Below are 25,140 nucleotides of genomic sequence, written 5' to 3'. Positions count from 1 at the left end.
GCATTGCATGTTGCCGTAACAGTCCCTACAATATTTATAAGCCATGGTCCTGTACAGAAATGGCCAACAACCGTATCGTTACAGGGTATTGCATCACGATGTGTCACACAGTCCTCGAGGCGTGTCATGATTGGTATTAGTATTCGTGGTTAGGAGGGGGCTTCAGTCATGCATAAGAGTAAACTTAAGTATTTCAGTCAACATTTGACTCCAATCTCTCTCTCTCTCTCTCTCTCTCTCTCTCTCTCTCTCTCTCTCTCTCTCTCTCTCTCTCTCTCTCTCTCTCTCATATATCTATTTCTATCTCCTTTCTCCTGTTATTTTTTTTTTCTTCTTCACCTTTTGGCTCTCAAAATACACAATATAATTTACTTTTCCTTTCTTCCAAGTAAAAGTAGTAAATTATTCTATTATGATACAAATCCAGTCACTTCTCGTCTTTAGAAGGCTAGAGAACGACCTAGGTTGTAGAATATTTTGCTTTACCAATATGAGAGTAAATTGTTGGGGAATGGGCATTCGTGAGAGGTGTTTATGTTGCAGTGCCAGACAAAATAAATAAATTAATCCCAAACAGTCAACCCTTTGCCTAGGAGGTTGATTTGTATTATATATTATATTTATTTTGCTTCATCGCCATATTTATAAGAACTGTATTTTATCGTTGTGAAGTCATGAACATACTTTTTTTTTGTGTGTGTGGGCAGAGAATTTATCATGCATGACGTGAATGTATTTGACTAGATTTGGGATCCGTGCAGTTGTATGGTTGGAAAAGTTGGGGTGGGTAGGCAGGAGGATTGGTGAGATGTATTACTTAATCCCCTGCAATCATTGCGTCATCTCACAGTCAAATTCAAACATAAACAGAAGGATATTTTGTATCAATAATATCCTTGATGCACAGGCGTAGTATACCGAGAACAATGGAACAATTGTTTTTTGGGTTTTTGTTTTATTTACATTTGCTATAGTAGTAAATGTAATATCCTGACGTCCTTAACCAATGGTTATAACTATTGTCATCTATTTATTGAGATGTTAATGGTTATAACGGATATGGTTTAGCTAAAGGGGTGGGAATGGGGTTATAGCAACGACAACTATAGAGTAGATTCTGGGTTATAATATTGACTTGATTGCACGCCCATAAATGTAAATTGTTAGTTTTGTACCAGATGCGCACGTGCTCGCACAGCTCAAACACGTATTCTCTCTCTCTCTCTCTCTCTCTCTCTCTCTCTCTCTCTCTCTCTCTCTCTCTCTCTCTCTCTCTCTCTCTGTTTCCATCAATCTATGTGACACGAATTACAAAGATTCGGTGCCTTCGATGTTCGTACCGGTACAAAGTCTACAGATGTCAAGCGTAGTCAGTGACCAGATTAGTGCATTGGTCCTAGATTCAGGCTAACTCAATGCTGTGCTCAAGGCGTTGATGATTATTTTAAAATATAGTTATAGAGGTGTTTCCTTTTTTGTAACAAATCTCTCTCTCTCTCTCTCTCTCTCTCTCTCTCTCTCTCTCTCTCTCTCTCTCTCTCTCTCTCTCTCTCACACACACACACACACACACAACATACGAATGTCCATTTCTACCACACTCCACAGTTTCCACGGTTTGTTATTGTTATTGCTATCGTATCCTTTATCCTCAGTCGACTGTGACACGGCTCTGTCCGGAAGTTTTTGTTTTATTTTTAGGCATGGCGTCACATGTTGTGTGTTAATCACGAAACACAGCGCAGTGTCTCAGTCTCGGTCGCCAAAATAAAACATGTCAACGCGGATGTCTCGTTTATTTCGTCTTTCGTGCGAGTGTGTATTCGTGTGTGTCAGTATCGTTTACCTACTCGATCGAGCCAGCTGCGTTGCCAAGGCCCACCAACCGACACTTCCCCTGCCTACGCACATTCTATCCACAGCACAAGCGGGATCTAGTCTCTTCAATCTCCAAGGTCATTTCATGAGGATACTTCTCATTGGTCTTCTTTGTCTTGCTTTGAAACCCAAAATTTTCCATTCTATTTCTGTCACCCATTTTTTCCCCCCGTTTTAAATCGGTGTTTAACCTTTTGCAGATAGTATTCGATTAAATATGATTGGCATGCTTCTGAGCCAGACGATATCTTGTCTGAAACTCCGCCGCGCTGTGTGGTCTTTAGCCTTGTGGCGTTGCATTGCGGCGAAAGCCTGGGTTATTTCTGGTCTTTCCTTGCTAAAGACCCGCTCGTGGAAAGTTTTGTCTTAGGAATGATGTTTAAAATCTGACTGTCGCCAATAAAGGGTTTGAATAGCATTTGGCCTATCAGCCTTTATTTCAACCGCTATCTTTACAAGTACCTACTTGCGGTTGTTTAGATGAATATACTGGGCGGGGTATCATAGAACTATGGATTACATTTATATTCTTGACTGGGGTATGTAGTCTGGACATTAGAACTGAATGGCCCGGGTTTGTGTCCATGTTTATCTCTCCGTATAATATGAGTCCATGCAATAACAAAAAGAAGAATCCTAGATTTTAATAGGACAAGGAATGAGATATTGTGGACTACTTTTTTTCTTGGTGGTTGACGCCAATACATGTTGGTCTAGTCAATAGGGATGATCTATATTACCTTTCCATGTGGTCGAGATCATTGGTCTCATTGCAAAGTGAGCTCAAAATGACCCGCATCGTGAAGTGTTCACATATTGAGAAATATCCAACGTCACAATTGGTCATTTTCCTCAGCATGACTCGTGGGTGTGTTTACACCTGTCATAAACACAGCAGCGTGTTTACATTTATTTTAAAATGTCAAATCGTTGTACTGCAACAAATTATATGATCGATGACTGGGTTGAAAGAAAACACGAATACAGATCGCTCCCATTGCTGTCATGTCTTTTCTGCTCAACTTCATAAGGTAGAGATTAGGTCTTTATGCCCCCCCCCCCCCCCTCCCATCCCTTTGTAATGTATGGTTATGGTTGATAAAGACACCATAATGCCTCTGAATATCTCGTCCCCTGGTGCGATTTTCACGTTGTCTCGTGCACTTGAAAACCTGCATTGGTGTTTTGTACAATAATACGTATTTTTATTACGGTATTTTATGACTGCCCATTCATTCTTTCTGTCATCTGATCTGTTCTACAGGACCACACCAAATTGGTCGCTATCAAGTCCATCAAGAAGAAAAACTTTCTCAAGTCTCAGCAACTCCTCAGTAAAGAGATTACTATTCTAAAGGTAAGGAGCAGCACATATCCTGGTGTCTTTAAATTGTATATATCTTGGATATGTCCAGACTCTTTAATATTATTGTATTTTAAATATGTAATAATTATAATAATGATAATAATAATAATATTATTATTATTGTTGTTGTTGTTGTTGCTTATCATTGTTATTTATTTATAAAAAAAATATTATGTTATTGTTTACAAGCTAAGATGCTAAGATAAAAGTTCCTTTACAACATGAGAACTTGGCTTCAGGCGAGATCCAGGATTATGGTGTGGAAAGGTTTAAAGGGACGACATAAGTACAGTGGAAATGTTTGAGAAAGCCTCAAAGGGGGTTTTGTAGTATCTCACTGACCGTAATTTGAATTATATTAAAGTGTAAAGAACATCCAATCATTATCTGTTGCCGGACACTAAGTAGGGCAGAGTTCTTTAGGTCAGTCCCTCGTGAGAGACCCTATAATTTAAGGTTATCTACAAGCTGTTCTCATTCCACGCCTTGGCAATGGCGTCAATCTCGCCATAGTCAAGGTTCGACTCTCTCTCGACTTTTCATTCCATTCACCAAGTGCTGATAGTTCTTGGCATGGTTGCAGATTTTCCGTATATTTACGGAACTCAGTATTGTAAAACAAACCTCAGTTTATGTATTTTCTAATCCAAACGGAAAGAGATCAGTACGTGTTGTCTTTTAACCGGAGTCCAGTGCTCGGATAGGGGTCGGTTAATAATATGTTTACGCAAAGGTGCAGTAAATTTTTGCCTCCTGAATCAGTAACCCTCCTCTTGATACACTTTGAATTTAATGAGACATTCCATCGTTTTGTGTCTCGTTGCAGGAGTTGTCCAGTTTACACCACAGAAATGTTGTGGGGCTCTTGGACTGTGTGGTAAGTCTCTCGCTTTCTCTCTCTCTCTCTCTCTCTCTCTCTCTCTCTCTCTCTCTCTCTTTCTCTTTCTCTTTCTCTCTATCTCTCTCTCTCTCTCTCTCTATCTATCTCTCTATCTCTCTGTCTATCGTCATCCATCTAATTCTTTCTCAAAGTGCCATAGATCGAGCGTTTCACTTCATTCTATTGACACCAGTAAATCAATACCAAATGAAGTCAGGTAAAATACAGACTTGATAGGCAGGTTGTCAAATTACTAATAATATTCCTCCATCTAAAGTGGTCAGTCATCTTTATTCATTTCTCCCACAAATATTTTCCGCTTATGCTACAACATACTTGCTCCTTTCATGCATCTGAGCAGTGTCGGGAGCTTTATAGATGCTTTACAACTACCAGAAAAATCATTTAAAAAATGTATTTATTTTCTCTTGGGTATGCAAATCTACAGTAATACTGAGGATTATTGGTTGAATCGATCTAGTTGAAGGAGATACTATGTATATTATTATCTCTCTGCAGGCGGGGTTCAATTCTACTAACACTTGGTATAAATATAATAGTTTCGATGTCACCTTAGTCGTATCGTTGTCACTGCTGTATATTCCAGAAAACTGGTCGGTCGGTGGTTTAACCCTCTCCTTACCACCCAAATGAAAATCGTCACATTCGTTACGATGCAACCGACAATTTTCTCATTCTGATTTCTCATGTACTTGCCAAAATGTAAAGATGACAGCTATTAATATTAAACAACTGTGTTGTAGAGCTCATTTGTTACTTTTTTGAGTAAGAAAAGTCTATTCTTGTGTTGAATGGGAGTGAATTTTCGGAGGAAATTCTAAAAAATAGTTGATAGGGAGAGAGTTAAGCCTAAACTTAACAAACGAGAGATTTTTAAGAAATTCATTTCCGCCTGTAAAGGTTTGATGTAAAAACCATGTGTGGGTTCACGTTGAGTAACCCAGTGACATACTAAACATCGCACCATTCAATGTTTTGATCACGTGATCGAAGACCTGACCTCGTTATAAAGTACGTGTCGTCGTAACATTATTATGACCCTGACACACGATAATATAATTTTATATACAGATCAGCGGGTACTGCAAGTCGTGGAAAATCCCTTCATATTTACGATGTGATCTTAGTCTAGTGCCTGGCGTGGCTCGCCTTTTTTCTAGAATATTGTGGGCCAATAGAATGACAGGCAAAGAAATGATTGAGAAAATAAGAGATGGAGAATGGAGAAGAAGATGGGCTGAGGAAAAGAAAAGAGAAATGAAGAAAGTTTTGTGTGTGAGAGAGTGAAGTGGCTGTTTAACTCGTGTGTAAATATGATCCCATTGTCTAGACGGCTAGATCTAATTAGGTTTTGTACCAAAGCTACTTTTGACTTCTCTATCACGTGTGATGTATTATTATGTAACATTTTTCAAGTGGAGTCCGCATTAGAGAGTAGCGTATTATCTGTTTGTCATTGACGGTTCAGTAGGTATCTATGTGGAGTTTTTGACCTAGAGCAGACAGGGAGGTCAATTGCTGTGTCTTCTGTCCCCCCTAACCTATTTTCCAACTTACGTTCTGTCTTTGGCGGGGAATAAGATTATTTAGTTTTGTCTTGGCCCTGGCAGGAGACCTTGGCTGGTAGGGAAACAGTCAAATGTATCGGTATAGTTTTGTGAGATGATGTTTTTTCCCCCTTGTAAATCATCTGTCTGATATTTACTGCTACATATTTTATTTTGGACATATGATTTGTAAACATTGGAGTGGGATCTTTTGCTTTTGTCTGGATGAGACTTTTCGGTGAACTAAGTACACTGATAACTGATAGTGTGCTTTTGGATTCTACACCTGTTCCCATATCTGTTGGTCTCCTTTGTCTTTCTTTCATGTGCTTTTAATTGTAACTCTATAAATTTTGATTATCTCTTTTTCTTAATATTTACTGGCGATGAAATGACCTAATTCTGCTACAAGCGCCGTAAAACCCTTAAAAATAGTCGGACAGTTCAGTCTGTACATTATAAACTTCAGCGAAGATGAATTCACTCTCTCTCTCTCTCTCTCTCTCTCTCTCTCTCTCTCTCTCTCTCTCTCTCTCTCTCTCTCTCTCTCTCTCTCTCTCTCTCTCATCAGATATGTTTGAACCCTAAGCTAGTTTGCTGTTTGGAAAGCATCTCAAGTGGCTGAGACTGTTTCAGATAATTAATTGTAAAAGAAACTAACTGGAAAAGAAATATCTTATTGCATAGAATTTGTAATTTGAATATGAACGTTAATGTAGCGTATCTCCACGGATTCAACATGCTCAGTGCTCTTCATAATGCCTAATTCGCTAAATGGTGACGGGTAAAGCTGCAGTGGAGTTGAGCAGCAGAAATATATGCATTTGAGATCGACGGACAGATAGAGTAGTAGTATTTTGACTACCCCACATCTTTCTTTCTTTTCCTTTTTTTTTTTTTTTTTTGATGGGTATATGCTCCAAAACTATCTCAAGCCATATAATATCTAGATTTGATGTTATCATCTCTATAATATTATTTTTTTCATCCGTGAATTTTTGCGGCGGCAGTTTTGTCTTTCCTTTGGTCGTTGATAAGCAAGCAAGTATATTATGCGACTCAGGTTGGTTACTTTGTCTCCATTTCAAATACAATTGACTTGCATACGCGAGTTTTAGTGTTTTATTCAAACGTACATAATTCAGGGAAGCCAACTCCCGTTTTTTTGGGGGGGTTTTTTTATTTTTATTTTTATTTTTTTTACCTGAATTTTCCCGGATTTTAAATGAAAGTAAAAAAAAAAAAAAAAATCCCTGATATTTAGTGAGGCTGACATTCACAGGTAATATGACTAATCGGGGAGTCATATTTTACTGGGTGTTTTCTCTGTCTCCCGACGAAGGTCAGGGGCAGAGACGTCTTGTGTTTGTATTGTTTCGTTGTTTGAGTCAATTTTTCTCTCGATATTGTCAGTCATTGTGTTGTTTTAAAGCCTATTGTTGTTGGATTCATTTTAAAAGAAAGACTTCCGATTCCTTTATTTTTGAAGTATTCTATTGATCAAGGTTGATTCTTGAATCATTCCATGTAATTAATAAAATCAAACTTGAGCGTTTATATAGCACAGTGCCCACTAAACAAAGGGTCCCTGACCAACAGCAACACGTAACATGCAGAATGTTAGGCGATATTACAATTTTTATTTTTCCGACAGAGACAACGCTGTTAACCGCCATGCACTCATTTTACATCTGAGTCCTGAGTGCAGTGATATGTGAGGACTCAACTATGCGCCGAGTGAGACTCGAAACCAGGACCTTCCGACCCGAAAGCGGGTGTCATACCACAAGACCACATAGTCGTACTTATATTTCAATTTCTTAAATGTTCAAAATAATAGTCTGTGTGCTTTTCTTTTTTTAGTTTCTTTAATTCTCTTTTTAAAAAAATTATGACTTGGATTCAGATACATTTTTTAATGATTTTAAAGTTAATATCAGTTTTCCGCCTAGAATCTTATCCTGTTTTCTTGCTTTGTGGGTTGGCAGCTCTGCCCGCATGCTTTCGTTGCTGGGAGCTATTTTCTATTATGGTAGTCTACTACACTAATTATTGCTCTAACACAAGAATTTCGCCATGGTGGGGTAACTTGGCAGTACTCCGCAATGGGGTATTTTGGGATAGTGTTAAATAATTCGGAGACGGAGGTGGGTAATCATCCAGGTTAAAGATGTATGTTGCCTTGGGTCTCTCTCTCTCTCTCTCTCTCTCTCTCCCTCCCTCCCCCCTCTCTATCTCTCTCTCTTTCTCCCTCCCCCCCCCCTTGGGTCTCTCTCTCTCTCTCTCTCTCTCTCTCTCTCTCTCTCCCTCCCTCCCTCCCTCCCTCCCTCACCCCCCCCCCCTGGGTCTCTCTCTCTCTCACTCTTTTGGAAAGGGGGGGGGGGGGGCAGTTGAAGTAGAAACGAATCGAGAATTTATGTGGGGTCACGGTGGGTTCGCAATGCCTTACAATATTATACAATATAAATGCTATAATGGCTCGGCATAGTTAATAGTTTTATTCAGTCAAGGTTGTTGATTTTGGGAATGGGCTTTGATTTAGGCAAGGACACGCTTTCACCATCAGGAGGGCAAGGTTATAATAATAATATTAATGATGATGTTAATAATAATAATAATAATAATAATAATAATAATAATAATAATAATAATAATAATAATAATAATAATAATAATAATAATAATAACAATCATGGTGATGATCAGATGATAAGACATCATTGCTTATCAGCACTAAATTGTGTCTGATTGCATATTCGGTTTACATGAAGAAGATTGAGGAAACAAGAGGTTACTGTTTGGTCAATTACATGTACAAACAGGGTAGACATGTCTCGAAAGTGTTCAAGTCGTGATGAAACTTATATCATTCCGTGTCAATTTCTCTATATTTTGTCCAAGAGTGATTCGATATGGTTTTATTTTGACTGGACAAGATCCTTAGCTGAGAGGGAGACTGTTGAATGTTTCTGTTGGAGATGATAGTTTTTCTCTCTCCTATGCATTCTATCACCTGTTTCATGTATTATCTTTTTAGCCGTTTACCTGTACCCCTTCTTGACAGGCCAGGGAACCTATTCTGGTGCGGGTGCGATAGACTTGGGTCTTTAGGATTGTGCCTTGACTGTTTGAATCTTTAACCTTCTAATTAGATTTAATTTGTTGTCCAAAAATTAAATTAAATTGAGCTTTTACTCGTATATAGCGCAATATCCACTAAATGTGGCTCAAAGCGCTTTACAAAGGCCCCCTGGCCAACAGCAACACTTAACACTTAGTTCGGCGGTATTACACGTTTTTCGGACAGAGACAACGCTGGTGACGGCCAGGTATTCATTTTACACCTGAGTACGGTGAGAGAATGTGAGCGAGGCTCGAACCCAAGACATTCCGATCCGAAATCGAGTGTCATACCATTAGCGCATTGAGCATCACATAGTGGTGAAAATGCGCGTTACAAATGTCATGTATTATTATTATTACCACAAGACCACATAGTCGCACTAGGCGCTCATACAATTGAAGCGCTCTTATGACTGTTAAAAATACAATATTATACGAAATAAAATACACAACAAAATACATGCAGCGAAATAAGAATGGTGTTTACATTATTTCTTCGTTTGTTGTGTCTCGCTTGAGTCACTGATCGCTGTTCTCATGAATCGGGGGGGGGGGGGGGGGGGGGGGGGGGGGGGGGGGGGGGGGGCATGACGTAACTAGAGTACTTTCTACTAGGCCATGGTCGGGGGGTCGTGGGTTAGTAGTGTCTTCAAGAATGTCGTTCAAGGAGGCAATGGGACGTTTCAGACACGCGCGCGCGCACCTATACACTATAGAGAGTGCGTTTGGCTAAGAACATTGGAAGTATTACGGACTAACACACAAAACTATGTGTAACCTTAAACGTTTATAGATAGTATGCGCTTGGCTAAGGAGTTCACAACATTGCCATCCGGAAGTATAACGGACCAACACACAAAGCTGTGTGTAACAATGATCATTTGTTGTCAGGTTAATACATTTTAGTGAGAATTACTCATAAACGTGGATGGCAAAAAACAATAACAAAGACCTGAGTGACGTCAACTTCGAACTATCTATAGATAGAATGCGCTTGGCCAAGGAGTTCACAACATTGCCATCCGGAAGTATAACGGACCAACACAAACTCTGTGTAACCATGAACTTTTATAGTCTGGTTAATACAGTTTAGTGAGAACTACTCATAAACGCGGGTGGCCAAAACAATAACAAAGACTTGAGTGACGTCAACTTCATTCTATCTATAAACGCGCGCGCACACACACACACACACACACACTCTCTCTCTCTCTCTCTCTCTCTCTCTCTCTCTCTCTCTCTTTCTCTCTCTCTTTTACCCAATAATGGTGCAGACACCGAGCTCTAAATTGATCTAATGTCCTTTGTATCGTTTTGCATTTTGACTTTCAAAGTCGTTTCAATGATTTAAAAGAGTTAGCAATCAAAAACCCGACTCTAAATATAATATTAATATTATGTAAATGTGTCCGCTCCTCCTTGAACACTTTCACGGTCACCAAGTTCACCTGGATTGTGGCCAAGTTGAATTATATCATAATGATATGTTGGTCACCCTGGGTCATCTATTTAATCTTTACCTGTCGAACTGTTCGCCGATAGTGTTTCAAATAATATGTGTCAGCTGATTACGTCGTAGAAAATATTAACCCTTTAACATAAGCGAGACTGAATTTCTTTTTGATAAGAATTTCCCTTAATGGTAATTTTTTCAGATAGAATCGTTTTACGAAAAGAGAAGTAACAGTAAACTTAGGTTTCATTGATGCTTGAGTCGTGTGGAGGTTACTGCTCTCATCGTGAAAAAAAATAATTTATGATGTAATGTAAGGAAGTGGTTCTCGGAAGCTTTTTTTTACGTGGTGGGGGGGGGGGGGGGCAAAAAGGTTGGTCAATTTCACTATTGATAAATTATTTAAAGACACGTGATAGGTAGTAATTTCCAGACAAATCCACATTGTTACATAAATCGATAACTTTTGAATGAAATCAACACCTTCTGAAACTGAAGAGCAGAGGGATGTATATGCACATTGCATCTACTGATCTATCAAAAGTTTTAAGTTGGGGACCGCACAACGGTCCGACATGTCATAGGGGGCTGCTAATTGAATTTCAGAAACGTTTGAGAACAGCACAGCTGACGTAAGGAGAATAAAATCAAATCCAGCCTGCAATGGGTAAACATCTAGGACTTCATATAGATGTCGCTGGTAAACATAGATGGCGTGATCTTGTTATTTGGACACCGTGGCCTACATCATATGTCTTGTTTAGCATTTTAAATTCACCATTACACCTGCTGCTGATGTTCTGACGAAAAGATAAAAAAACGAAATTTATCGCTTCAGCTGTTAATGTTGTTTTGATGAAGGCTGTCGCAACATGCCACACGGGCTGGTGATGAGGAGTTGCGGCCAAAAGCACCGAAGTGGTGACAATTAACTGTATAATCAATACATTATGAATAGATTGAGTGTTTCTTTTCGAAGCAGTGAGTCACAACAATATTAATAGATAATGAGGTTCAGTCAAAACACTCATCATTTGATGCTGGTCAAACAATAACAAACACATCGGTCTTTATAACCGTCACTTAAACCAATATGGATGCTCAAATGCCTATAGTTTATGGTCTGTTAAAGAGAATGAGGTTAGAAGTGGTCACTTCTCTGGCTGGCTAAAAACTGCAATTGACAGCAGTGTATCAATAGATAAGTAGATCAAATTTAATGCTCACCAATATGGCCGACGACGCAATGAAAAATAATTGTAACTTTATCGCAAATTTATGTGTAAAGTTAACCGCATGCGTATATTCTGTTACAGAAAATGTGAGTAAAGTTATTCATCTTTCTGGCTGGCAAAACAAATAAACAAATTATTGAAGTAGAAAATAGTGGGAAAGTAACTCCTATAATCAAGGGTTATCAGTCTTTCACGAGTGAAACTAGAATAATCTTTGCAGCAATACTTCAGTTGCTGCAATACCGTCTGAGAGACATGGATTTTGAACGCGGGAAGAGTATTTTAATGCTTAATTTGATATGTATGTACACCAGTGTACACCATTACCTACCAATCGCATTTTACTTGAAACCAATGGACCTTAGTCACAGTTTTATCGTTTACATAAACACACACACACACACACACACACACACACACACACACACATACATACATCTGGCGTACATGTTTCTGTGCAAGTTTATCGTCTCTCTTGTGTCAGCTGATTCAATGTTTATATTTTGAAATTGTCGAGGTCATAACCCCTTTTGTTATGACTTTATCGACGTGTGATTGGTTGGTTTGTGTGTTACTGTTGAAACGGCTTGTCGGTATGCAGCATGATGCAATGTTGTGTGCAGTGAGTGGTTTGGTTGAGAGCGTTGATTGGTGTCACCCAAAATTGTTTTGGTAATATAAAGTCGTTGCCAACTGTTAAACTACGCACAACAATATAAACCGACGCGTTCCGTTATCAGACTCGAAACACGAAACACGAAGTGTGCTACGTTTCACTTAACAATATAAATTTCGTTAACGTCTATTTATTTTCTACCCTATTAAGTGTGTTGTCACGGTTGTGGTGGACGGGTCTTGATTGTTTACTCGTAAACATGCGGCGAAGTTCAAGGACAGGTCATAGCAACATTTCATAAGACGTATTTTAGTGGGACGAAATATTATTAGGATTAAGAACAGACATGATTTTGTAAGAAAAGGATATTCAAATTACAACCTTAAAATAGAGAGGGGTTGATGCCGGTGTTTGAAGCGTGTAATTATATTTCGGATTTAGTCATTATCGCAATTAACAATATTATTATGTTATGTTATTTCATTGTTAGCCAGCATGATGAGATTCAAGTATGTCAGTCAAAACAACCAGCCTTCGTTTTCGAACGCGCTGTTTCGAATACAAACAATGAAAATTGCACTCACCGTTTTCTGCCAAAAATTTATTCATGATTGACTCAACAGTTTGGCATGCGTGTTTCACAGCCTTTTTTTTGTTGTTGTTTGTTTTGTTTTTGTTTTTGTTTTTGTTTTGTTTTGTTTTGTTTTTGTTTTGTTTTGTTTTTGTTTTTGTTTATTGAAATGAAAACAATAGGAATTATAATGTGTGTATGACCACTAAACCATGCAGATAATAGCAGCGCGCGCGACACACACATACACACCCACACACACACACAGAGAGAGAGAGAGAGAGAGAGAGAGAGAGAGAGAGAGAGAGAGAGAGAGAGAGAGAGGGGGGGGGTGCTTTTGGTTTTATCGGATCCACGGAAATCCGCGATATTTGGAATCAAAGGGGAAAGTCTTCTTTAAAAAACCCAAACATATCCCTCAATTAACCGGAAGGGAGAAGGTTGGTGTGGTGAAATAAACCGGTGCAGTTTCCCACTCTCCAGATGTTAGCTAGAGTCTTATTATCAATTATAGTTTATCGTCTCAATTGCTCTAAAATTGAGGCTAGTTTTATAAAAATGGGACTTACAATCATTCAAAAATTTTTCTCCTCTTTCATTTTTTGTCACTAGAACTCTTACAATGTCTTACAATGCAGGTGTGTGTCTGTCTATCACAAATCTGCATCTTATACATTTTTAATTGGTAGATGATCAGTTTTATTTTTGTAGGCCAATTCGGATTTCTTTTTTCTTCAATTTTTTTTAGGAGAAAAAGATATTTAATGATTTAAAGAAAATGTGTTTTTGCTCAGAAATAGATTTATGATTATACCGAACTGCACTGTATTAATTCTAACACATTTTAAAGGTTCAATTCATATAATTTTAAGAATAAAAATAATGCACTTTAGTTACTAAAGATCCCCCCCCCCCCTCCCAAATCAGATTCTTTGATTGTTGACTGTGGCAGTTCTGCTATCAGCGAGCACACTCAAAATGGCTTTAATCCGTTATAAATCTATTTCGTTGAGCTTTACCTTGTTACAGAATACACAGTAAACTGTCGTACTCTGGAATAACGATAATTTTAAAATGTCTGAAGTGTGGATTGCTCTGTACATTTTGATTCATTTTAATTATGTCTTTCTATTTTTTTCTCCTTTTTTTAAAAACAGGAACTTAAAGATGAGGTCTGTCTGGTCATGGAGGTATGTATTTATATTCTCTCTCTCTCTCTCTCTCTCTCTCTCTCTCTCTCTCTCTCTCTCTCTCTCTCTCTCTCTCTCTCTCTCTCTCCCTCCTTCTTTCCCATGCCCAACTCTTTCCCCTAAATAAAAGCGCATAACATTAAGATTCCCTTTACTTATCACCTAGGGGGGGTTGTTTCTTCAGGGAAAAACTGAAATAATCTAGGCGCCAGTCGTAATGCAGTGCCGCTAAGTGAGATAGGCCTTGTGACTTTCTCAAGGTTACACAGCACAATTAGGGTAATCAAATTTTGTACCCTCTTGGTACAAATCGAACGGCATACAACGCCCCCCCCCCCTACCCCCCTACCCCCACCACCACCACAATCTCCCTTGTGTATTTGTGTGTAATGTGTAAGCTTGTGCTTGTGTCCCTATCTCTCTCTCTCTCTCTCTCTCTCTCTCTCTCTCTCTCTCTCTCTCTCTCTCTCTCTCTCTCTCTCTCTCTCTCTCCTCCTCACTCTCCCTCTGTTTCCCTGGAAATATATGATATATTTTCTATGTATGTGTCTGCGCCCGTGTTTGTGTGTGTGTGTGTGTGTGGGTGTGTGTGTGTGGGCATTTTTGTGTGTCCTAAATATTGTTCAATGATACCATTGCCTATCTATCAACTCCACCACCTTCTCTGTTCCATTCCAGTATTGTAATGGGGGAGATCTGGCAGACTGTCTACACCGTGAGTATTTTCACTTCCTTACTATTTGATGTTTCCCAATAGAATGAGAAAATCTATTAATAAGCTCACTGGCACTTTAGTCTTTTTACAATGTTTGCAATCAAGGACAGTTATAGGATAGACCTTTTTCCATTCTATTGTTTTAAAAAAAAATCTGATTTTGTGAGAAGATTAGTACTCACTATATCTTGCTGTATCAATGATCAGTTTGCCTTCATCAGGATTAGTTTACTTTTTAAATCACTTAATAGATTATGGGGTGTGGTGCACAACCAAGGATAAATACACCCAAAAGTTTATAATTCAGCAGGAGATTGAACCTTTAATAAAATTATTCTCGTATTGCTGCTTGTCTTAATGCTTTTCAGATTCCTATTTTTATTGTGTTCACCAATGCCTGCCCCTTATTTATTCACTTTGATACTTTGTTTGATGACAATATAAGTTTTATGGATGTTCTGTTTAACCTGTTGAGGTGGTATCTCTAACTTAAATCTAATAACTGGCATCTCTATTGTGTCTTCTTTTTCCTTCATCCAGGTAATGGTACCCTCAGTGAGGACACACTATGTGCCTACGTCAAACAGATTGGTAAGGATTGTCCACTTTTCACACATTTGGTGAAGAGGCATACCGTGTCTTTACAGTCATATTTTATTATAATGTACAAAACTTTCCATATTACATTGGTATATTTTTGATTTTTTAAAATACATTCAATCATTTTAAAGTTATATGTTAAATGGTTTTTATACAAAATTGATGAAATTGAGATCTGTCCAGTATTTGGTCTTTAGTGTCATTCCAGTATTCTTTGTTGTTGGGGGAAAAAAAAAAGAATATCTCTGCTGTACGTATGAGGTTAACCAATTAACTCTTCACAGGTAAGGTTTCATTTATATCAAGTCTTTCTGATATCACTAAGGGAGTAGAAATACAAATAGGAATTGGTATTCATTTATTTAGATCCCATGTTCATTGCTGATACATTGTGATTTTAAGGGTTAAGGTAATGGATTTGGTGTTTCATTGCCATTTTTTTATTTGTTTCTCCAGCGGAAGCGATGAAAGCTCTGCAACAGAAAGGCATTGTCCATAGAGACTTGAAACCACAGAATATCTTGTTGTGTTATGAGGGACCCAAATACCCCCACCCATCGGAAATGCATTTAAAGATTGGTACGTCAATCACAACAGAACTTAGAATTAATTAAGTTCTTTCACTTTTTCAAAAACTTTTTTTTCTTTTTATTCAAATAATGATAGGCTATACTTCAAATTTACTACTTTCAGCATATATAGCTATTATTTGAATTAAGACTTCTGTCAGTTCAAAACATTTATACCATTACAACTTCTAGCCCTATCCTTCATATTGAATCTCTGAATTTACAAATCACTTTTTCTTTCTTTCTTTCTTTTTTGTTTGACCAAATTTGGAGGTAATTTATCTAGATTTAGGTCTGTTTATATTGTTAGGAAATAGGGGAAATTGAATCCGTAAATAGTGGAATCGCATAGAGTCATCACTTTTTAAGAAGACTTCTGCTTGAAAGTCAACACCTCTTATCGGTCCCTAATTTTCTGTTCTTTTTCTTACTGTGTTCCATTGATAATCAATAAATTCAACCAGTTTTTCTGGTCCGAGTGTGTTGACTTATCAGGATTCCAGTGTATTGAGTAGCTTGGTCTCTTTAATTCTTAGTGAAAGTGAGTAGGTAAGGAATATGTCAATGTACAGGATTTTGTCGTTGATCTAGGATATTTTCACCAGTAACGCTTACGTCTTTGATATATGCCTTTGACATAGATTTAGATTCATTTTACTCTAGATGTTATGTGAGATCTTATTAAAATATTATAATCACGTTTTGTAATCACTGCTTTCTTTCCCCAGCTGATTTTGGATTTGCCAGGTTCATCATTGGTGCTGAGATGGCCACCACTCTGTGTGGGTCTCCTATGTATATGGTAGGTGATGAAGTAGTTATCTACGACGATGTAGTTGTCGATAACAACCACAAAGTAATGATTAAAAATTATGACATCGACAAGGGGAAGTGGCAGCGTGATGGTGGTGATGATGATGATAATGAAAAATAATAACACTAATGATAATAATAATAATAATAATAATAATAATAGTAATCATCATCATCATTATCATCAACAGATGATTATTTTATATGAATAGCATTTAGTCATTCAAACTCATGTCACCATTTGATAAAATAGAAGAATTTTTTCGAAATGTTCCAACCTCGTATTGATGAGACTCACAATAAACGATTTCTATTTTCCCATCCAGGCTCCTGAAGTAATCATGTCAGTGAAATACTGCGCCAAAGCAGATCTGTGGAGTATCGGTACAATTCTGTTTCAGTGTCTCACTGGCAGGGCTCCCTTTCAGGCATCCAATCCACAGGAGTTAAAGAAGAAATACGAGAAAAGTCCTGGACTCAAGCCCAAGTAAGGATATATAATATATAATAATTGATGTTAGACACTAGCTTTTGTAGATGTGTAAACTACAGTGGACTATACAAAAATGCCCACTGGTTGAGTGCCTTTTATCAAATTCGTCATTCCAAGTGACTGAATCCTTTGAAATCTTGTCACCCATTGGCTCTTCTCTCTACGTCTGCCCCTTGATTATTAAATCTTTCAAACTGTTATGCTTTATTCTTAAAATGGCTTTTGATGCTTAGATAAGATGGTTGCCTACTTATTGAATTGAGCAAGATACCCATATTTACACTTTGTTTCTTCAGTTTCATAGAATTGTACAGGTCATCATTTTTGAAATGATTGAAAATTCTGTTTTGTCACTGTTTTATCTGGAAATAAAATTTGAAAAAGCACAGTGATAAGGAAAGGTTTTGGTAGTAAAGAACAATATTTAAAAAGTATTTTTGCAACTTATAGCCAGTATTTTATACACAAAATAATTGTTTTGTAATGGCCGATTCACTCTTCATGCCATATTTATTTGATTGAACAGACAAGCCCTCTCTATGTACAAGGGGAGCCGAGTTATGAAGTCGTTAAATACATTGAAAATAATTAGAGACAGTGTTTTTTGTTGATCAGCAAATTATGATGTGTTCCTGTTGCGCAAAACTTTTTGAAAATTAATTGTGAATAGGTTGGAATCAAGAAAATGAGATATCTGATAAAGATACACATTTTTATTTTTGCCTTGAACTTTTTACCCTAAGAATAGACAGAATTTTAAAATAAATTTTTTTTCGGTCTTCTGTCTTCTTGTCTTATCATTAAGTCACAACTCTGTGTATCGAAGATAATCGCGACTGTGATCTGTGGCAGGTCTGATAGGTTTTATAGTTCAATTTGAAATTGTATTTTTTAAAAGGAAGTTTTAAGTCTTGCTATTGAAGGCTTTAAACAGATCACATTAATCTATCTGTGTGTTATGCTTGTCTCTTATTTGAGCTGTCTCCTAATATTTTCCACCCCCAGTATCCCACTCAGCACCTCACCAGAACTCAGGGATTTGTTGATGAGAATGTTGAAGAGAGATGCAGAGGAGAGAATTGACTTTGGTAAGGGGTTTGAAATTTTAAAATAAGTGTGTAATATGTTATAATATGTAATTTTTTTTCTTTTTTTCTTTAGATTTGATATTTCAACAATTTCAAATATTTTTCCATCAAGTACTACAGTTATTATGTTCTTGAATTCTTGTACTGACTTGTGTCTATGTTTCTGCAGGCGAGTTTTTCAACCATCCGTTTTTGAAGAAGACGGGCCCTGCTAAAGGTGAGAGCTTGTCATTGTTATTTAAATGGGTAAAATCTGTTAATCCTAATCAAATTCAACATTTTTATAATTTATTGTTGGTAACAGAGTAACATTACTATCTCCCTGTCCTGACCTATCACTCAAAATATTTTTTTTAATAGAAGTAAATGGATTGTAATTACGTGTTTTCATCTTATAAGTTTTAAAGAAGATTCACCACTTTAGGCTTTCAATAGATAAAATTTTTCATATTTTATACAATTATTTTAGTATGATAAAACATTCATAATAAAAAAAATGAAAACAAGATCATTTGAGATGGTTCATGACAGAGCATTAGTCAAAATATAAACGGTGTTGTATTTATATACATTCCAGTGGTCTCCAAACCCGTATCAGTCCCCAGACGTCGATCCAGCTCCTCGTCAGAATCCTCCACACCAGGAAGATCCCCAAGGGCTTCCCCAAGGAATAAAAGTAAAATGTCCCCTGCCAGGTCTCCAAAGGTAAGTTTGATCTTTTTATTTTAATATTCAGCTCATTATTTAAAGATCATTAGTGTTTCAAGTTAGCAAATTTGTTAATGGTTGAATTATATATGCTATGATAATAATTTAACTATCCAATAGAGAAAAATAATTTCTTTGCAAGGAGAGATTGGTTTCACCTTTACTTATCTTTCAGTTTTCACTGAATAGTAGTAACAGAAATTTGCGCCCAAGTTTCATCATTGTTATTTCTTTTATGAAAGAAGTTAAGTCTTTGGTTATAGATATGATTTTTAATATATTTGGGTTTTAAGAAGTCATTGTTGAAGGGCTAAATATTTTACTTTTTTGATTTTTGAAAGTTGTGAATAAGGCTAATCGCATAAAATGGCACATAAATTGAATCAAAAAGAAATTTATATGTTATATTTAATTTATCTGACAGACAAGATATACGTATATGCTTATAATTATTTCTGGGAGTTTGTCTATCAGTTATTTACTCATTTACATTTTTTGTCTTAAAGAATCTTAAGGTAACACAGCTGATTCAACACATCTTTGTAATTTTTGTCATGAAACAAATTCACGGAATCATATTGTTTTTACATATTTTGATAAAATAAATAACTGAATTGCCCTAATATTTATTGACGACATTCCCTGTCTCAGCAGGTTGTAGCAGCCGCTGCAGCCGCAGCAGCAGCCCAAGCTGCCAAAGAGGAAGAGATGACGAGTACCTTGACAGCAGTAGCTGGTTTTACTAAAGTGGAGAAGGAAGATGTCAGACCAACTGCCACAGGGAGATCTACACCGGAGGTAAAAATGTCTTATGGAATTTAGCAATAAATAAAAATGTGAAATTGAATGTAAGCTTCAATTTGATTACAAAAACAGATCAAATGAATGTTTCGGGTTTCCCCTTTATCAACAAAACAGGATGAATGAAACACTATAGATGAACGAGATAATGTGGTAGCACATTATGTCATTGCACCATGCATATCTTTATATATCTTTGATTTTTTTTTTTTATTCCAGGATTTTGTCATGGTGCCAGAACACATTGGCAATGAATCGGGTAAGGAAACAACCACTCTTGCTTTATAGTAGCTTTGTTATTGTAGTATTAAAAATCTGTTGGTAAAGCCATACAACGTAATATGTCCATTTGTGTTAAAAGAAATCGATGGAACATCTTAGTTTCAAATAGTCATAGATATTGCTAATGAAGTTAAGACAATATGTAACCCTTCTCCTCTCCTCCTCATCCTTCAATTTGTGAGGATATAACAGGTGCTGAAAATTGTGTTATAGTCAGAATGTTCAGAAAGATAAAAATTTGATTGATTGTGTTTTTTTGTTGGGTTTTTTTTTTTTGGTGTTTATTTTTTAAAAAAGACTGTGTTTATTGTCCTCTTTAAAAGTATTCTAGTTGAACTAAGTTTTATAGCCTAGATTTTCAATTCTATGTTAAGCAACAGATTTGTGTGGTGGATCACATGTTATGTAATAGATGCCAACGGCCAATAGTTATCCTTATTTATTTTGCCTTTTCTAGATGGAATCACACACGCTGGTGTTGTCAAAGCTCCTTTGGCTGAAGAAGAAATCGGATCTTTCGGGTGAGTTGATCTGGAGTTATAATCATTTTTGGCAATGGTCGATTTCTGTGACACGACATTTGTTTTTTTGGTGTATGGCCCATTGGGAAAGCTAATCATGTGATGTGAAGTATACACTCTTTTTTATCTTATTCCCATTGGTTCATGGTAACAGCAGTAACAAAAAACTGGATTGGTCCCTTACTATAACGATTTTCTTTTGAGATTCTTACCTAGCAAAGATTACCTTCAACATTAGATGGAGAAATAATAAAGGTTTGATGTCCTTATTGCCTGATTTGTATTTGATTTGGCTTCATTTTGTTTTGACCTACAGTTATTTTTACAAGGCTTGCCAATCTTTTGTACAAAGTGGTTATGTTTGTGCTGGTTAGTATTTCATGTCCTAAACAGTATATGACAATAATCAATACATACATTTTTTCCACAGAAGCATCATTGCCTCCATTACCTCCCCTCATCGGTCGCCAAAGGCCATCCAAATTCGGCCAGGAGAGGGTGCTTTATTCAATAACAACAAAGACAATAACTTAAGTGGCAACACTAAACCTACCGGTATAAAAAAGACGCTTAGTAAGGAGGAAATCCTCCGTCCACAAGCAACCAGTCCTGGTCGTCCCGTCACATTGCCCATGGATGTAAGCCCCACCCCCTCACAGTCACAACCAATCACCGTGCCAGCTTCTACTACCACCCCTACTACATCGGCTGCCACAGGCAGGGGTGTGTCATCATTTGATGTCAAAGGTGGCAGGCAGGGTGTGGTTGAGGTTGGAGATGCGGCTGGAGGGGGAGAGAGTCCTGTGCCTATAAGGAGGAAAATAAAATCACCAAATGATGTTAAAATGGTGAGAACAGAAGAATAATTTTTAACTTTATAAATTTTTTTCAACGTTTGCTAAACGTTCTTTTAGGCATGTTTCTGTTTCTTTCATAATTTGAGCAAATATGTATGAAAATGAATAGAATACTGAAGAATACCCATGTTAATAATATTCACCAACTACACCAGAAAGATGTTGTTGCATTGAAAACTATCCACTGGTTGAAACGTATCAGGAGTAGTTCACTCCTTTTGTTTAAAAACAATCATTACATTTTTATCATTCTCTCCCTCATTCTATTAGGAAAATGAGACTGGTGAAAGAATTGTGGCTCGTCGTCACTCTGAGCATCGCCTGTCCGGTGTGGACCCTGTTGACGCTGGATCTTTCTCACCTCCAGCAGGTGAGATTTCACTTCTTGCTTAAGAAATATCCTAGCTATGCCATCCCTCCTTGGCTTGCTATCATCCAGCTTTGCCAAGCTAAGCAATTTACCCATTTTCAATTTGACCAATGAAATCCATTAAATGAATGATTTATATAGACCATTCATGATTAATATACTTTGTATTTTTCCAAGGTCAACCAATTTTAGTTAAAAATTGGCTTTTATATAGAATTTTAATATGTCAAATTTAGCTAAATGGAAATATTTATCTCTTTTAGTTTTTGAACAAAATTTTAGGAGGAAATTTGGTAAATTAGTTCGCTTTTTTATAGATGTTTTTTTTGAGACTTTATAATCAAACAGCCACGTATAAAGAGATTTTTTTTACTCAAGTCAACCAGATTTTTGTCGGAGTTCATCAGGTCAACAACCACTTGAAGACAAATAAAAGACAATTTTTTTTTCAATTCTATATGGTTTTGTTTATGAAAAAGATATCATTTCTCAAACACCTTTTTAATAAAAATGATTTAAAGCAGACTTTAGCACAGAACGGTTGATCTGATGAGAATCTGATAATGTATGAAGGTAAAAAAGCTTTCTAATTTGAACAACTCAAAGTTGCGATTTATTGGAAAATGGATTAAATTTAAAAAAACTATATACATATATTTTTGTGAAAATCAAATGTTCTGAATTTTTTTAAAAACCCAAAAATTCATGTTTGTTGCATGTGGTAGGCCCAGGAAACTTGCAGTAATATACTGAATCCTTCACAATTTAATACCTCTATTTTGATGCATTGAGAATTTATAGACATGCAAATCGGATTATCATGAATAGCAATTGGAAATCCTGTCACATATTAACAACAATACAACCTCAACATACAATATACCAGATAAACAGATATAATCCAAACCTTCAATTTTTTTTAGATCTCCCTCCTTTAAAAATATTAATCAAACTGCTATTTTAGTGCAGCAACCTGGCCTTCATCTTTCTACTCAGTGAAACATCGTCAATGTGCAAACATCACATTTGTTAGCTTCCCACAAACATGTTAAGCCTATTTATCAAAGAATGTCTCTGCTATTTTTTAGGTTTCTATAAAGGCTCAACTTGTCGTTTTCTCTGACCATGACCTTGTTATCTTAATTATATTCGGATAAATCAAATTGCCATCGTATGAAGTCAAATTTACCGGAAAATGACCTTCATGTTTACATTTTTAAGGTTGACTTCTGGTTTTGGGATTCATCCCTGACATCTTGAAATTTCGTTTGTCTCAATTACAAAATGGTAGTAGATTTTGTTGATCGTTCTGTTGGCTTAAAAGCTATTGAGAATGGTGAAAAAAAAAAAAATTGAGATTCCAAAAACTTCCGTCTTTTCTGTTTTCCAGCATTTACATGTCTGTGAACATCATTGCATCAGCTCTAACGCATTTCAAGGCAATTATTCATATAAATAAGGGTAGACACCATACATTTGGAATTGATACTTTTTTTCTTTTTTTACTGAACTACAATTTTTTTTTTTACAAAATATATAGATCTATTATTTGCTACATTTAGCAGACCTGTTGAACAATTTTTAAAGATTATAAATGACTTATTCACTCTTTACATTTTGCTTGACAATTTTCACACCATCCTCATTCCTTCCTCTCACATCCCATGTCCCTGTTTTCTCTCTCTCCCCCTCTCTCCTCCATCCACATTATGTTCTATCACATATCCAGTCCAATTTTGCGTGGGCACCCCACCCAATGCTGGCAGTGGCCCCTCATGGAAGAGATCCAGTGTAGTCACCCCTCCACCTTACACCACCAATACTCAGGGTTCTCCCCACCGAAGAGCTTGTAAGTTATTGATGTTATCAGAATTGATTGTAGATATATGGAGTTTGAAATTTTGTGTTTTTTTTGGTTGTTTTTTTTTAATTTCTTGTCAGTGTAACCAAGATTGTATCAGATATTCACCATTTACAGTCAAACACCATTAACACCATGCATTTGTTGTCAATAATAATAGCAGAGTGGCCAACAAACTAGAAAAAAAATAATTTGGACTGCAATATGTATGTAAATGGCCTTTTCATGTCCCAGGATTATGCTTTTTGACTAGCAAATTAAAACAATGAACTTACTTACTTACTTATCCGAACCAGCGACCACCTGAGCTCTAGCCCTTCGGTCTTGTGCCATGACGTAGAAGTTAGACGTCTTTTGTAGTTGTTCCAGGTGACTATAAAGTGTGTTACTGATGCTTGGATTTGGTGGGAGGAATGTGCATCTCAGATCTTCAAGAGGTTGACATTCAAGCAAGTGGTGTGTTACTGTTTCATTGGGGTGTTGACATAGGGGGCAGGAGGGGGATGTGTCTTTTGTAATTTTGCTTAAATGGTTGTTGAGCGGTATGTGTTGTGTTCTTAGTTGAAAGATGATGCTTTGCTGGTGTCTTCTGAGCTTATTTAGGCAATCAGTCTTTACAGGAGTGGTCATATGGGAAAACATACATCTACCCGTGGTGCTCATTGCCCAACTGTTCATCCATTCTTCTCTCTTATTTGTTTTGATTATTTGTTTCGCTGTGTCTAAGGATACTGGAAATGATGGTTGTAAAAGTGTTGATCCGAGTCTGGCTAGTCTGTCTGCATTGTCATTTCCTGGTATATTTGAATGTCCCGGTATCCACTGGAGAGATAAGTCTACTCTGTGTGTTGTAAGGAATTCATCTAGTTGAGATCTTAAACTATTGAATGTTGAGGAGAGTTTATCTAAATCGAGAGCTTGGAGAACCGATTTGGAGTCTGTGAAGATGACAGTGTTTTGAAGTTTTGAAGGGTTTAGCTGGAAAACAGAAGAGAGGTGTCGCAGTGAGGCTTCTATTGCAACTGCCTCTGCCTCGTAGTTTGAGAAGGAGCTTCCGCAAGAATTGTGGATTTTATCACAGGTTTTATCTGGGTATTCTACTACAAACCCATACCCAGCATTTTTAGTTCCTTTGTGGGCAGATCCATCTGTGTAAACATGTATCCAGTTGTCTGGGTATTCTTGTATTGTCTTCATTGCTAATGTTTGTATATCTGATTTGTTTCTATTTCTTGTTGTTTCTTCTACGAGGTTAGTCTTTATTTTTGGAAGTTTTAGTTCGGCGTATGGAGGTTTTTGACTGATTAAAAAAGATTTTTCTCTGTTTTCTGGGAGTCTGTGTCTTTCATTCAAGTTGTTAGCAATGTGTAGCAGGGATTTTTGTTTTAATCTTGTTCTTGGTTTCCATTTCTCTGCCAGAATTCTGTTTGGATGGTTTTCCTCTTTTCGTTTGTATCTTTCAACCATTTCAAGCACTGCTGATTCTCTGCGAAGTCCAAGTGGTTCCACATTAGTATGTATTTCACATGCTGCTGTGGGTGTCGATCTCAGGGCACCGGAGATGAAGCGAAGGGCTTGGTTT

General features: G+C 36.9%; 1 protein-coding gene across 4 annotated transcripts in view; it reads left to right on the top strand.

Moving 5' to 3' along the window:
* Nucleotides 1-25,140, top strand: part of LOC144967930 (serine/threonine-protein kinase unc-51-like) — a 45,788-nt gene that overhangs the window by 5,667 nt on the left and 14,981 nt on the right. For 3 of the 4 annotated variants that reach the window (XM_078905716.1, XM_078905718.1, XM_078905717.1), the window contains exons 4-20: nt 3,143-3,235; nt 4,071-4,121; nt 13,848-13,880; nt 14,559-14,595; nt 15,136-15,186; nt 15,652-15,774; nt 16,493-16,566; nt 16,904-17,064; nt 18,076-18,158; nt 18,328-18,375; nt 18,736-18,863; nt 19,518-19,664; nt 19,887-19,926; nt 20,407-20,470; nt 20,901-21,318; nt 21,598-21,697; nt 23,427-23,546. In XM_078905716.1, coding sequence (XP_078761842.1) covers nt 3,143-3,235; nt 4,071-4,121; nt 13,848-13,880; nt 14,559-14,595; nt 15,136-15,186; nt 15,652-15,774; nt 16,493-16,566; nt 16,904-17,064; nt 18,076-18,158; nt 18,328-18,375; nt 18,736-18,863; nt 19,518-19,664; nt 19,887-19,926; nt 20,407-20,470; nt 20,901-21,318; nt 21,598-21,697; nt 23,427-23,546 — 1,771 coding nt within the window. The remainder of the gene's footprint in view (nt 1-3,142; nt 3,236-4,070; nt 4,122-13,847; nt 13,881-14,558; nt 14,596-15,135; nt 15,187-15,651; nt 15,775-16,492; nt 16,567-16,903; nt 17,065-18,075; nt 18,159-18,327; nt 18,376-18,735; nt 18,864-19,517; nt 19,665-19,886; nt 19,927-20,406; nt 20,471-20,900; nt 21,319-21,597; nt 21,698-23,426; nt 23,547-25,140) is intronic. The other variant, XM_078905719.1, reaches the window with a different exon arrangement.

The sequence above is a fragment of the Berghia stephanieae genome, chromosome 3 (assembly GCF_034508935.2).
Source record: "Berghia stephanieae isolate SIO BIC M18660-M18661 chromosome 3, UCSD_Bste_1.3, whole genome shotgun sequence".
Classification (NCBI taxonomy): Eukaryota; Metazoa; Mollusca; class Gastropoda; order Nudibranchia; family Aeolidiidae; genus Berghia; species Berghia stephanieae.
This window is presented reverse-complemented; position numbering and strand designations above follow the sequence as displayed.